Source organism: Mustelus asterias, chromosome 1 (genome assembly GCF_964213995.1).
Source record: "Mustelus asterias chromosome 1, sMusAst1.hap1.1, whole genome shotgun sequence".
Lineage (NCBI taxonomy): Eukaryota > Metazoa > Chordata > Chondrichthyes > Carcharhiniformes > Triakidae > Mustelus > Mustelus asterias.
This window is the reverse complement of record NC_135801.1, coordinates 3,829,708-3,845,219: the sequence shown is the minus strand read 5'-3', so window position 1 is coordinate 3,845,219 and position 15,512 is coordinate 3,829,708. Positions and strand designations below refer to the sequence as shown.

The following is a 15,512-nucleotide window of genomic DNA, read 5'->3' as shown; positions in this document are numbered from 1 at the left end:
AACAATAAATGCGTCGTGGTCCATTTTGGCAGGTCAAATGGGATGAAGGAGTACAATATAAAGGGAAAGACTCTTAGTACGGTAGAGGATCAGAAGGACCTTGGGGTCCGGGTCCATAGGACTCTAACATCGACCCCGCAGGTAGAGGAGGTGGTTAAGAAGGCGTATGGTGTGTTGGCCTTTATCAATCGAGGGATTGAGTTTAGGAGTCCGGGGATAATGATGCAGCTATATAAGACCCTTGTCAGACCCCACTTGGAGTACTGTGCTCAGTTCTGGTCGCCTCATTACAGGAAGGATGTGGAAAAGATTGAAAGGGTGCAGAGGAGATTTACAAGGATGTTGCCTGGATTGAGTGGCATGCCTTATGAGGGTAGGCTGAGGGAGCTCGGTCTTTTCTCCTTGGAGAGACTAGGATGAGAGGAGACCTAATAGAGGTATATAAGATGTTGAGAGGCATAGATCGGGTGGACTCTCAGAGGCTTTTTCCCAGGGTGGAAATGGCTGCTACGAGAGGACACAGGTTTAAGGTGCTGGGGGGTAGGTACAGGGGAAATGTTGGGGGGAACTTTTTCACACAGAGGGTGGTGGGCGAGTGGAATCGGCTGCCGTCAGGGGTGGTGGAGGCGAACACAATAGGGTTTTTTAAGAGACTCCTGGATGAGTACATGGGACTTAATAGGATGGAGGGATATAGGCAGGCCTAAAAGGTCGGGATATGTTCGGCACAACTTGTGGGGCCGAAGGGCCTGTTTTGTGCTGTAGTTTTCTATGTTTCTATGAGCTCTTGATCTCAACAATTTAGCATGACAAAAAAACTTAAATGCCCAAGGGAGCAACTGTAATTAATGGCAGATATCATCAACATCACTCCCACAGCAAATTACAGCCCATTCATGTAAAGTTCATTTATTAGTGTCACAAGTAGGCTTATATTAACACTGCAATGAAGTTACTGTGAAAATCCCCTAGTCACCACACTCCGGCGCCTGTTCGGGAACACCGAGGGAGAATTTAGCATGGCCAATGCACCCAACCAGCACGTCTTTCGGACTGTGGGAGGAAACCGGAGCACCCGGAGGAAAGCCACACAGACACGGGGAGAACGTGCAGACTCCGCACAGACAGTGACCCAAACCGGGAAGCGAACCCGGGTCCCTGGCGCTGTGAGGCAGCTGCTCTAACCACTGTGCCACCCATGTATGGATGTTGCTGAATTGTGTCAGGTCATCGGATGTTGCTGGGGTAGATAGGGTCCCGGTTTGGAATTGTTGGGTAACAATGCAGTTCAGATCATTTAGCAAGAATCAGAGCGACACGGTAGCACAGTGGTTAGCACTGCTGCTTCACAGCTCCAGGGTCCCGGGTTCGATTCCCGGCTCGGGTCACTGTCTGTGTGGAGTTTGCACATTCTCCTCGTGTCTGCGTGGGTTTCCTCCGGGTGCTCCGGTTTCCTCCCACAGCCCAAAGATGTGCGGGTTAGGTTGATTGGCCAGGTTAAAAATTGTCCCTTAGAGTCCTGGGATGCGTAGGTTAGAGGGATTAGCGGGTAAAATATGTGGGGTTAGGGCCTGGGTGGGATTGTGGTCGGTGCAGACTCGATGAGCCGAATGGCCTCCTTCTGCACTGTGGGGTTTCTATGTTTCTAGTTCCTGTTCAAGACTCCGGGTTCGAACCTGCGAAACCCATTCCAGGAATTTCACCATTCGCTGTACCTGAATAAAATAGATGAAGTGTTTGAAGGAAGTATTCAGATGCGCCTCTTCCTGTAACTGGATCACAGAGTCAAAATGTTGGTGGTAAATGTGGGCATAAACTCGGAACAGGCGTTTCAGGATGGTCTTTGCCACGGACATGAAATTCCTGGGGAAAGGAACGCCTATCGAGAGAGTGACAGAGAGAAAAGGCTTGTCATTCCAAAACTGCATATTTCAATGTTAAAATATGATGAAGCAGCGCTCCGAAAGCTGTTAGACTTTAACCTGGTGTTGTGAGACTTCTTACTGTGCTTACCCCAGTCCAACACCTGCATCTCCACATCAATGTTAAAATATTAGACTTGCATTTCTATAGCGCCTTTCACACCCTCACGATGCCCCATAGTGCTTTACAGCCAATGAAGTAATGTTGAAGTGTTGTTATTGTTATAAAGTAGAAAATGCCGAGGCCAATTTGAGTGCAGCAAGCTCCCACCAACAGCACTTGCTTCCCACTGAGCCACCGTCATTAACTCACAGACTCTCCCTGTGGAACATGTACCAGCCTTCCTTTCTCTTAATCGTCAGCTACACAGCACCTTCCATGCAAAGCACACGCAGCACTGAGCTAGTATAGACTGTGGAGGGCTGGGAAGAGGGAAAGAAGGGAGAGAAACAGGACCAAAAGGTTGGATAGCTTCTTTAAAGAGCCAGCACAGCAGGCGGGATGGGCTGAATGGCCTCCATCTGCGCTCTCTGATCTGAACCAACAACGCTGGATGAAATTGGTTGACAATTCACCTTGGCTGCTGCTTGTAGGATTGTAGCTTTTGCTAAATTATGGCTGGGTCCATTTTCTCACGTAATGTCAGCAAGTTCACACAGAAAAAGGGCTAATGCGGTGTGCAGCAATCAGGTGTGTCTGAACAAGGGGATAGGATTCTCTGCATGTTCTCTTACTGACCGATAAAGATGGGTAAAAGGGCAAGGGGGCAAAATGAGACTACGGCCCAAACCTTTCTAGCCTTTCAAGCCAGCAGGATCTTCCTGTCCCGCTGAAGGCGATCCCCCACCAAGGGGTGACGAAGGGTGCGAACAACAGGAAAACCCATTGACAGCGGCGGGACTGGAAGATCCCACTGCTGGCCAATGGCAGGCCGCCTCTGTGAAACATGCTGCAGGGGGCGTGGAAAATCCTGCCAAATGTGATCGGAACTAGTAAGGAATCTGTGAACAGACATAGGCTGGAATGTTGGATCAATAAAGGAACTTGGTCAACACAACATGAAACAGGAAATGCCAGCTAGTCACTTGATAGGATGGAACTCGAATAGGATTGGAAAGAGAGACATGTTACAATGAGACATGTTCGTCTCTCATTCTCCAGGACAAACACAAGAATACCAAATTTCAAATACCCATTGGAATTCAGAAGAATGAGGGGCGATCTTATAGAAACGTACAAGATTATGAAGGGAATAGATAAGATAGAAGCAGGGAAGTTGTTTCCACTGGCGGGTGAAACTAGAACGAGGGGGCATGGCCTCAAAATAAGGGGAAGCAGATTTAGGACTGAGTTGAGAAGGAACTTCTTCACACAAAGGGTTGTGAATCTGTGGAATTCCCTGGCTGGTGAAGCACTTGAGGCTACCTCGTTGAATGTTTATAAGGCAAGGATAGATAAATTTTTGAACAGTAAAGGAATTAAGGGTTATGGTGAGTGGGCGGGTAAGTGGAGCTGAGTCCACGAAAAGATCAGCCATGGTCTTATTGAATGGCGGAGCAGGCTCGAGGGGCCAGATGGCCTACTCCTGCTCCTAGTTCTTATGTTCAAACAGTCACAACAATTTCAACCCCAGGAGAAAAGGGTGCTGATTGGTTGGCAGGTCAACTCTGATTGGCCGAGGTGTTGTCTTGATGAGTGCAAGACAAAAAGCTTTGGCAACATATCTCTCTCGTCAACAATAGAATGCCAAAAATTGTGACCTATAATAATAATTCCTCCAAAATTGAATGCTCCAAGGACATTGAGAACATCACAGTGGCTAAAATGGAGCTTTGAAACCAGTGATGGGCACCCTGTGGCCTGGGAACCACATGCGGCCCACAGGACATTTTGTTGACCACTGCCCATACGCAGGGTTGTCAGATTCTGCTGATTTCCAACGGTGAGTTTTTTGTTCCTGCCGGGTATGACTGAAGTGATTTGCATGTAAAGCAAGGGTAAGAGAAATCATAGAATCCGTGCAGTTCAGAAGGAGGCCATTCAACCCATCGAGTCTGCACCGACAACAATCCCATCCAGGGCCCTATTCCTGTAACCCCACATATTTACCCAGCTAATCCCCCTGACACTAGGGTCAATTTAGCATGGCCAATCAACCTAACTCTTTGGACTGTGGGAAGAAACCGGAGCACGCGGAGGAAACCCACGCAGACACGGGGAGAATGTGCAGACTCCACACAGACAGTGACCCAAGGTCAGAATTGAATTTGGATTCCTGACGTTTGAGGGAGCAGTGCTAACCACTGTGCCACCCTGCTGGTCTGTGTAAATATTTATTTTTGTTTTTACCACTTGGAATTGATGACAGTTCTATTAATGTGTTAATAATTAAGCATTTTCTATAACTCATTATGAAATATTCAGATAAAGGCAACATATTGCGGATGCTGGAATCTGAAACAAAAACAGAAAATGTTGGAAAATCTCAGCAGGTCTGACAGCCTCTGTGGAGGGAGAATAGAGCCAAAGTTTTGAGTCAGGATGACTCTTCGTCAGAGCTCTATTAAGAAATATTCGGCGTGTATTAAATGTTGCCGACACTCTAGTTTAGAAAGCCCACCAATGCCTCTACTTTCTCAGAAGACTAAGGAAATTTGGCATGTAAGCTACAACTCTCACCAACTTTTACAGGTGCACCATAGAAAGTATTCTTTCTGTTTGTATCACAGCTTGGTCTGGGCTCCTGCTCTGCCCAAGGCCGCAAGGAACTACAAAAGGTCGTGAATGTAGCCCAATCCATCACGCAAACCAGCCTCCCATCCGTTGACTCTATCTACACTTCCCGCAGTCTCAGCAAAGCAGCCAGCATAATTAAGGACCCCACGCACCCCGGACATTCTCTCTTCCACCTTCTTCCTTCGGGAAAAAGATATAAAAGTCTGAGGTCACGTACCGACCGACTCAAGAACAGCTTCTTCCCTGATGCTGTCAGACTTTTGAATGGACTTACCTTGCATTAAGTTGATCTTTCTCTACACCCTAGCTATGACTGTAACACTACATTCTGCACTCTCTCCTTTCCTTCTCTATGAATGGTGTGCTTTGTCTGTATAGCGCGCAAGAAACAATACTTTTCACTGTATGTTAATACATGTGACAATAATAAATCAAATTAAAAAATCAAATCAAATCAAAATGTGTTTAATCTTATTCACAGGGTCATGGTTAGTGAACAAGCCCAATTTCAATCTTGCGGCCCACTGAGATGGAGGAGGGCCACTCACTAACCCAGGTTGCCCATCACTGTTTTAGACTGTTACCTATCTTGGATGGGAAGAGCGTTTCATCATCCAGCTGGTCCTGTACCCAGGTCATCAGGTAATCGATGTATTTCGGTGCTGAACATTTAATTGGTTTCTTAATGTTTGTTCCATCAGCCCAGTGATATTCATATCTGCAAAATGATGAATAAAAACAGACGGGTATTATTAAACAAGATAATTAGGAGGATTAACTGCACAGAAACAGGCCATTCAGCCCAACTAGTCAATGCTGGTGTTTATGCTTCACAACAGCCTCCTCCCACCCCACCTCATCTATGAGACAATCCTATCCCTTACTCTTAATGAGCTTAATAAAATATCTATGAAGGCAAGCATGCCATACACTTTCTTCACCACCTTTTCCACCTGTGCTGCCACTTTAGCGGATCTGTGGACCTGTACTCCCAGATCTCTCTGTGTGTCTCTGCTCCTGATGGTTCTGCCATTTATTTTATAGCTCCCACCTGAATTGGATCTACCAAAGGTCATAAGTCAATCCAATTCCAAAAGTTATTAAAAGTTGCATAGCCGGGGTAGATAGATGGAATTAAAATACAATTAAGCCATGATCTAATTGAATGATGGAGCAGCTTTGAAGAACTGCGTTCCTATGATTGTGTTGTGATGCACATATGTTCCATGCAGTGCAAAAAAGATTCCTACGGCATTGTGCAGTGATTCCCAGGCAAGAAGGCATCCTGCACAAACGTTTCAAGTCTGGTGCTGATTTTAATCAGCAAAGCTTGACAATTATGCACCAGGTGAAAAACTGTGACGATGTTGACAATTGGCATATGCGCTCTTGAAACTATGATGACATGTGGTGGCACAGTGGTTAGCACTGCTGCCTCACAGTGCCAGGGACCCGGGTTCGATTCCTGGCTTGGGTCACTGTCTGTGCGGAGTCTGCACATTCTCCTTGTGTCTGCATGGGTTTTCTCCGGGTGCTCCCGGTTTCCTCCCTCAGTCCGAAAGACGTGCTGGTTAGGGTGCATTGGCCATGCTAAATTCTCCTTCAGTGTACCGGAGTGTGGCAACTTGGGGACTTTCACGGTGGCTTTATCTAAGCCTAATAGGTAAATAAATAAATGATTGTGAATTTAATGAACACAACTGGCTACATGATCTAGGGACTTTGACACAAAAAGCAGTAGGACCTTTCATTCCGATCCTGCACGCCACGGGGATCTGTCATTGTGTATTTGTCATCTATCTATGGGGGGATCAAGCTGGGGGAGTGGGGCTCACAGGATTGCTCTGGAGGGAGCCAGCATGGAATCGATGGGCCACATGGCCTCCTTCTGAACTGCAAATGACTCCATTTGCTTCAAATCATCAGTAAACGTGGCTCAGTAATGAGGAATCTGCTACAGATGGGCATACGGTTCCGGGTTTGTCCTATTGTCTGCAACAAGAACATGCAGCATTTCCACATTCCCATGTCACGCACTAACGGACTGTCTCCCTGAGAGTGTGTACACATGAAGCCAAGGGTGTCAACAGAAGCTGATGTTCTGATATCGGGTTTACCCACCAGGGAGTTACAGGGGGTAGGAGCGTTTGGGGGGGGGGAAGGGGAGTGGGATTAATTAGATACCTCTCACACTGGAACAATGGGAGCTGTACTGCACTGCACTGGAACATTCTCGGATTCTGTGAGGCAGCGGCGTGCAGAACAACAATTCCCAAACTTCCAGGCCCAGAAAATCCAAACAGGACAAAGTAGCTTAATGAAAAAAAGCAATCAGATGACGGAGTTTCACTGCTCATATAGTCACGGCCCTCAAACTACTGAAAAAAACAGCAAAAATAGTTTGGGGCTGCGAAGTTAACAACACAAATATCTGATGGAAGCATCTTGTATCATTCTGAGTCCAATCTGTCGAGAGCAGCCAATGCTTCGAGGTTTTGGTTTGGGCAAACGAGGGACAAATGGAGAAGTTTGGGGTTTGTCACAAGACAGTGCAGAGCAATGTCAGCGCAACCCAGGCAGAACAAAACCTTCCGAATGGTCAGAGAGAGATCATTGTGGGGAGTCCTGGATTGTGAAAAATCCTGTTACAGACACTGTTTGAACTCTGAGCTCCTCCCGCCTCCCCCCCCCCACCCCCCGTCCCCCCCCCGTCCCACAAGAGGAAGCATCCGCTCCATGTCTACTTTATCCATACCATTTATCACCTTGAATACCTCAATTTGAACTGAGCGGTTGCCTCAAATTGGGTGTCGCCTTGGGGGCATGGATATAAATGAGATAAGAGCCACTCAGCCTCTCAATGCAGAGGGGAAACCTTTCCAGGGGAGCCAGATGGGGCCTCTCCTGTCCTCGGCCCTGTCACTGGGACATGGAACATTCCGGGGTCCAATGGTTCCTAGCTTGCAACAGGGAGACGATCTTCATTGAGCTGATGAACTCCACATGCAGAGGGGTGGGAAAGTTCTGTTTCTGCCAAAATGCCGTGAGCATACGGAATTGCCCCCAATTGGAGCTTTAACCATCTTAATCGACTCCCCAGCTCCATGGAACCATTCCAGTTACTGGACTGCCCTGGGAAAGCTCCCCTTACTGGGAATGCCTCAGGAGGGCATTCTGACACAGCTAACCCCCCTGGATTTTCCTCGCTCTCCCCCCCTCCCCCTGACACTAAGGGGCAATTTAACATAGAAATCATAGAAACCCTACAGTACAGAAAGAGGCCATTCGGCCCATCGAGTCTGCACCGACCACAATCCCACCCAGGCCCTACCCCCATATCCCTACATATTTTACCCGCTAATCCCCCTAATCTACGCATCCCAGGACACTAAGGGGCAATTTTAGCATGGCCAATCAACCTAACCCGCACATCTTTGGACTGTGGGAGGAAACCGGAGCACCCGGAGGAAACCCACGCAGACACGAGGAGAATGTGCAAACTCCACACAGACAGTGACCCGAGCTAGGAATCGAACCCAGGTCCCTGGAGCTGTGAAGCAGCACTGCTAACCACTGTGCTACCGTGCCGCCCAAGACTGGGTAAGGATGGCAGATTTCCAACCCTAAAGGACATTAGTGAACCAGGTGGGTTTTTTCCAACAATCGACAATGGTTTTCATGGTCATCAGTAGATTCTTAATTTCAGATATTTTATTGAATTCAAAATTTCACCATCTGCTGTGGTAGGATTCGAACCCGGGTCCCCAGATGCCCTGGGTCTCTGGATTGCCAGTCCAGTGACAATACCACTACACCACTGCCTCCCCTTGCTCAACATGGCCAATCCATCTAATATATGTCATGAGTTTAATTAATGCGTCATGAGTTTAACTAATTGCAGAGTAGAATGGATGTGGTCAACTTATCAGGCTGACTCTGGGGATGGTGGGACTGATGTATGAGGAGAGATTGGCTAGGTTACGATTGCTTTTGCTGGTGTTCAGACGAATGGGGTGTTGGCGGGGGGTGGGGGGGGGGTGAGGTATCATAGAGACTTATAAAATTCTAACAGGACTAGACAGGGTAGATGCAGGGAGGATGTTCCCGATGTTGGGGGGAGTCCAGAACCAGGGGTCACAGTCTGAGGATTCGGGGTAGACCATTTAGGATGGAGATGAGGAGACATTTCTTCACCCAAAGATTGGTGAGCCTGTGGAATTCATTACCACAGGAAGTAGTTGCTGCCAAAACATTGAATGTATTCAAGAGGCGGCAGGATATAGCACTTGGGGCAAACGGGTTCAAGGGTTATGGGGAGAAAGCAGGATTAAGCCATTGAGTTGGATGATCAGCCATGATCATGATGAATGGCGGAGCAGGCTCGAAGGGCCGAATGGCCTCCTCCTGCTCCTATCTTCTATGTTTCTATGTCTATTTTTGAGCTAGCATTCAAACAGTAGCTGAAGATTTTACACAATTCTGAATTCTCACATGATGATCTCATTGTCCCATGTGTGGTCTTTGCACTGGTCTGCTGACATCTGCTTCCAGTCAGCTGACAAACACCAAATGCTTTTCCTTTTACTGATTGAAACCAAAACTTTTAAAGTGATGACTTTACTCAATATCCTGAAAGCAGTTCCTTTTTAAAAAGTAGTCACGGAATGAAGCTACATTGTCAGCCATTCCCAACCTCAGGACATCTCACACTGCTTTACAGCCAATGAAGCAAACACTTCCAAAGTGTAGTCACTGCTGTAATGTAGGAAACGCAACAATCAGTTTGCGCACAGCAAGATCCCACAAACAGCAATGTGAAAATGACCCAGATCATCGGTTTCAGGTTAAGGGATGAATATTCAATTTCCCTCCTCTTCTCTGAAGGAGCAGCCCGCGGAATCTTTCACTTCCACTCTCGGGCAGATAGGAGGCCGAATTCTCTCGTCTCGCCCACTGCGGGAACTGTAGCGAATGAGACAGAAAATTCAGCGGACCATTTAAAGGTCCGTTGAGTTCGGGCAGGAATTCTCAATCTTGGGGCACGCACACGGCCAGAGAATCACACCCAAGGCCTCAGTTAAATTTTTGGTTTGAAAGACAGCACCTCTGACAGTGCATCGCTCCCTCAGTACTGCAGTGAGAGTGTCAGCCTGGGTTGTGTGCTCAAGAGCTGGTGTGGGGCTTGAACCCACACCCAGCTGGCACCTTCAAAGGCACTTATTCTGGGGCAGTCAAACCTTTTCAGGAAGTAAAAGTCAGGCAGTTAAAAGCAGCGACATTTTTTTGTACCAAATGCAGTGAACCATAATGTGGCGAGAGAGATCCAAAATATCTACTTGTAGATTTTCCACTGAATGCAAGACAGTAAATTCTGAAACTTAAAGAATAAAGAAAATTACAGCACAGGAACAGGCCCTTTGGCCCTCCAAGCCTGCACCGACCCTGCTGCCCGACTGAACTAAAACCCCCTACTCTTCCGGGGACCATATCCCTCCATTCCCATCCTATTCATGTATTTGTCAAGACGCCCCTTAAATGCCACTATCGTATCCACTACCTCCCCCGGCAACGTGTTCCAGGCACCCACCACCATCTGTGTAGAAAACTTGTCTTGTATATCTCCTTTAAACCTTGCCCCTCGCACCTTAAACCCATGACCCCTAGTAACTGACTCTTCCACCTTGGGAAAAAGCTTCTGACTATCCACTCTGTCCATGCCTCTCATAATCTTGTAGACTTCTATCAGGTCGCCCCTCAACCTCCGTCGTTCCAGTGAGAACAAACCAAGTTTCTCCAACCCCTCCTCATAGCTAATGTCCTCCATACCAAGCAACATCCTGGTAAATCTTTTCTGTACCCTCTCCAAAGCCTCCACATCCTTCTGGTAGTGTGGCGACCAGAATTGAACATTATATTCCAAGTGAGGCCTAACCAAGATTCTATAGAGCTATAACAAGACTTGCCAATTTTTAAACTCAATGCCCCAGCCGATGAAGGCAAGCATGCCGTCTGCCTTCTTGACTACCTTCTCCACCTGCGTTGCCACTTTCAGTGACCTGTGTACCTGTACATCCAGATCCCTCTGCCTATCAATACTCTTAAGGGTTCTGCCATTACTAATCAAACCAGTTACATTTTCCTCCAAATCAGTTATATATATATTACAGACAGTAAAGGTCCCAGCACTGATCCCTGAGGAACGCCACTTGTCACAGCCTTCCATTTAGTAATGCACCCTTCCACTGCTATCAACTTGTTCCAATCTTCATTGCAACAGATTGTAGCTTTTTTTAAAACAAGATTTCATTGGAAAGGAGACAATCTGATGATTCCTGACTGAACCAGGTTAAACTCTTTTACTCCACCCACACTTCTGTGACTGAAAAGAAACAATCAAAATAAAAACAAGAAAGATTGAGAGCTACAGAAACTGTCTGGAAGGGTGCGAGGCTCCGAGTCAATCTGCACCTTTGTTAATGCAGCAATAAAAACAATCAGTATGGGGGGAGAGGGGCGGCAACAGGGAGACTGTAGGAATCATGGGTAGGGAGGGTGTTATTTTAAGAAATTCATTCATGGGACATGGGCGTCGCTGGCTGGCCAGCATTTATTGTGGCTTTTGCTACCAAATAAACCTGTTGGACTTTAACCTGGTGTTGCTAAACTTCTTACAGCATTTATTGCCCATCCCTAGTTGCCCTTGAGAAGGTGGTGGTGAGCTGCCTTCTTGAATCGCTGCAGTCCATGTTCTGTGGGTTGACCCACAATGCCGTTAGGGAGGGAATTCCAGGATTTTGACCCAGCGACTGCGAAGGAACGGCGATATATTTCCAAGTCAGGATGGTGAGTGGTCTGGATGGGAACTTGCAGGTGGTGATGTTCCCATTTATCTGCTGCCCTTGTCCTTCTAGATGGAAGTGGTCGTGGGTTTGGAAGGTGCTGCCTAAGGATCTTTGGTGAATTGCTGCAGTGCATCTTGTAGATAGTACACACTGCTGCTACTGAGCGTCGGTGGAGGGAGTGGATGTTTGTGGATATGGTGCCAATCAAGCGGGGCTGCTTTGTCCTGGATGGTGTCAAGCTTCTTGAGCATTGCTGGAGATCAGGAAAGCAGCAAGCAAGACATTGGAGGCTTCACATCCTACAGGAACAAAATGGTGCCCAAAAGGTTTTGGGTGTGGTGGGGTGAGTGCGGTCAAGGCAGAGGTGGTGGGGCATTGAGGGAGTGGCCATTGGGAATGGAGAGTGAACCAAAACTCAGTCAAACAGAACCCAGAGTTAGTGAAGCAATTGCTCCAATCTGAACGACTGCCCAGTAACCTGGGATGGGCAGGGCTTTGTTTGGAGTTATTGTTTACAGATAGTGATGAAGACCAACGGTTAGACAAGCAAAACCAAGGGGCATTGGATGGAAACCTTCAGACATTATTCCAATGTTTGCTGGCCACCTTGCACCCCCACCATCCTGGGACTTCAGCCTGTTGCCTCTGTCCTAACTCGCACTGACACAATCTTCACCCCTGTGCTCACTGATCTACACTAGCTTCCAGTCTAGCAAACACCAACCCCTATCCCAAGATATTGTTATCAAAAGCACCGTGCCATTCATTACCACATTCCCCCCTGCCCTCCTCCCCTTCATCCCCCAAATGTCAATGACGTCCATTCAGTAAAATAAAGAGCCCCAGGTGGCAGCGCACAGCGTTCTGGAGCCTTGCCAGGGAATGCCATCTGTTCAATGGGTTTCCTGACATATCACCCACAACTCAACCATAACTTGCAGATAAAGCAGGTGCTTCTCAAACAGCATCGACTGTAACAGCTCCTGTTAGATAAAGTCAGTGCCAAAGTGAAGTGCACTTCAGGGCAATCCATGCTGAGAGGTCTCAGGCAGGCAGGTTGGAGATAGGGCACTTTAGATATGAAAAGTCTATCTCTTAGAACAAAGTGATATGGTGAGCTAGTTTGGAAAAAGATAAAGATTGTCATCGACTTCAGGAAGCATGGTGGAGGACATGCCCCTGTCTATATCAATGAGGACAAAGTAGAAATGGTCGAGAACTTCAAGTTTCTTGGTGTCCAGATCACCAACAACCTGTTCTGGTCCCCCCATGCTGACACTATAGTTAAGAAAACCCACCAACGTCTCTGCTGTCTCAGGAGACCAAGGAAATTTGGCATGTCAGCTACGAATCTCACCAACTCTTACAGATGCACCATAGAAAGCATTCTTTCTGGTTGTATCACAGCTTGGTATGGCTCCTGCTCCGTCCAAGACCACAACGAACTACAAAGGGTCGTGAATGTAGCCCAGTCCATCACTCAAACCAACCTCCATCCATTGACTCTGTCTACACTTCCCGCTGCCTCAGAAAAGCAGCCAGCATAATTAAGGACCCCACACACCCCAGACATTCTCTCTTCCACCTTCTTCCGTCGGGAAAAAGATACAAAAGTCTGAGGCCAACTCAAGAACAGCTTCTTTTCTGCTGCCATCAACCGTTTGAAAGGACCATCTGCCGTGGCAGGATTTGAACCCGGGTCCCCAGAACATTCGCTGAGTTTCTGGATTAATAGTCTCGCGATAATAAGACTAGGCCATCGCCTCCCTCAATGATGGTTAGTTAAAAATCAGCAATAATGGAATGAATAAGCAAGAAAGCGGGTAAAAGGTTTAAAGCTGGAACTCACTTGGGGCCAGCAGACATGACAGAGCAGCTCTCCTCAGTACAGCAATCTGTTATTGTCCCGTAGAGCAGATTTAACTGATTGAAGAAGTCCACAGCTATTTTTTGACAAGAAACGATAACAAAGATCCAAAATGTATCGTGTTAATATCTCTGACTTTAACAGACACGCCCAGTGAAGCAACAGCAAGATCCTGAGGCAAGATCATCAGTCTGAAACTCCGCAGACGCTGCCTGACCTGCTGAGTATTTTCAACATTTTCCATTTTCACATTCATTAGTTAGAATCATACAGCACAGAAGGAGGCCATTCAGCCCATCAAAAGTGCACTGGTTCTTTAAATGAGCTATCCCAATTTGCTTTTTTTCCCCTATTCACTCACAGGAAGTGGGTCAGCATTTATTGCCCAATTTGGCGGCACAGTGGGTTAGCACTGCTACCTCACAGCACCAGGGACCCGGGTTCGATTCCCAGCTTGGGTCACTGTCTGTGTGGAGTTTGCACATATTCCCCGTGTCTGCGTGGGTTTCCTCCGGGTGCTCCAGTTTCCTCCCACAGTCCAAAGATGTGCGGGTTAGGTTGATTGGCCATGCTAATTTGCCCCTTAGTGTCAGGGGATTAGCTAAGGTAAATGTATGGGGCTATGGGGATAGGGCCTGGTTGAGATTGTGGTCGGTGCAGACCCAATGGGCCGAATGGCCTCCTTCTCCACTGCAGGGATTCTATGAAGAGTTAGCCACATTGCTGTGGATGTGGGGTCATTACAATACATTGACAATAAGACTTTTAACTCCAGGTTTATATTGGATTCAACATCTGCTGTGGTGGGATTCGAACCCAAGTCCCCAGAGCATTACCCTTGCTCTCTGGATTACTAGTCCAGCGACAATACCACAATGCCAACACCTCCCCACTCTCCATAGTCCTGCAGTTTTTATCCTTCTCCAGTATTTATCCAATCCCCTTTGGAAAGTTAATATTGAATCTCCCTTGCAGGCAATGGGTTTTGGGTGAGATCTGTTTGTGTGTTGTAAGCATCTTTTGTTTCTTCCCGAGGGTCTTGGCCAACTTGCATTCTTCAAATCAACACAGGGCAACTGGTTGTTATCACACCATTACTTGTGGGATCTTGCTCTGTACAAACTGATTGCCACATTTGTCAACATTTCAAACGTAATTGGTTGGCTGAGGGGCAAGTTATTTCTTGTTTCCTCACAAATTTAACACAGGACATTGATAAAAATGTTGTCAACTTTCTCAAAGAGCTGCTGGATAAGGTGTCCTGAAAAGACAAATGAAAAAGAGATACTTGCACAGCCCCTTGGCATCCCAAAGCACCTCACAGCCAATGGAGAAGCAGTTTTGAAGTGTAGTCACCGTTGTAATGTGGCAGCCAGTTTGTGCAGAGCAAGATCCCACAAACAGCAATGGGATAAATGACCAGATGGTCTACTTTTAGAGATGTTGTTTGCTAGTTTGAGGGGTAAACACTGACCACAGGACACCGAGGAGAACTCCTCTGTTCTTCTTTGAGACTGTGTCCGTGAGGTAAATTTCAACTCACATCTATGACCAAAAAGTGTCTGTGATCTAGATGTGACACAATCCACCTTACAATACACTTTGCTTCCACTCCTGTGAAAGAGCGGGGCACTGAAGGTGCTCCTTTATGATCCACATCGCTGTGTTGTAGCAATGAGCAAATTGACCATGTTCAGTGGAGGTGCCGGTGTTGGACTGGGGTGGGCACAGTAATAACTCTGGTGTTGTGAGGCTTCTTACAGATTTTCAGTTGAATAACCCCTCACCCCATCCATAATAATGTTTATGCTCTCTGGGAGTCCGTTTATCAAAGGGTTAGGGGATTTTTAAAATTCTTTCATGGAGTGTGGGCATTGCTGGCAAGAGCAGTATTTATTGCCCTTCAAGAAGTTGGTGGTGAACCGTTGCAGTCCACATGGGCAGCGCGGTGGCACAGTGGTTAGCACTGCTGCCTCACAGTACTGGTGTCCCAGGTTCAATTCCTGGTTTGGGTCACTGTCTGTGTGGAGTCTGCACATTCTCCCCGTGTCTGCGTGGGTTTCCTCCAGGTGCTTCTGTTTCCTCCCACAGTCCAAAGATGTGTGGGTTAGGTGGATTGGCCATGCTAAATTGACCCTTAGTGT

At 47.2% G+C, this 15,512-nt stretch overlaps 1 protein-coding gene across 1 annotated transcript in view; it reads right to left on the bottom strand.

Moving 5' to 3' along the window:
• LOC144487906 (MOB kinase activator 1B-like) overlaps window positions 1-15,512 on the bottom strand; it is a 30,588-nt gene that overhangs the window by 3,114 nt on the left and 11,962 nt on the right. Inside the window, exons 3-5 of the mRNA XM_078205988.1 lie at window positions 13,351-13,444; window positions 5,244-5,377; window positions 1,716-1,879 (exon numbers count right to left, since the gene is read on the bottom strand). Of these exons, the coding sequence (XP_078062114.1) occupies window positions 1,716-1,879; window positions 5,244-5,377; window positions 13,351-13,444 (392 nt within the window). The remainder of the gene's footprint in view (window positions 1-1,715; window positions 1,880-5,243; window positions 5,378-13,350; window positions 13,445-15,512) is intronic.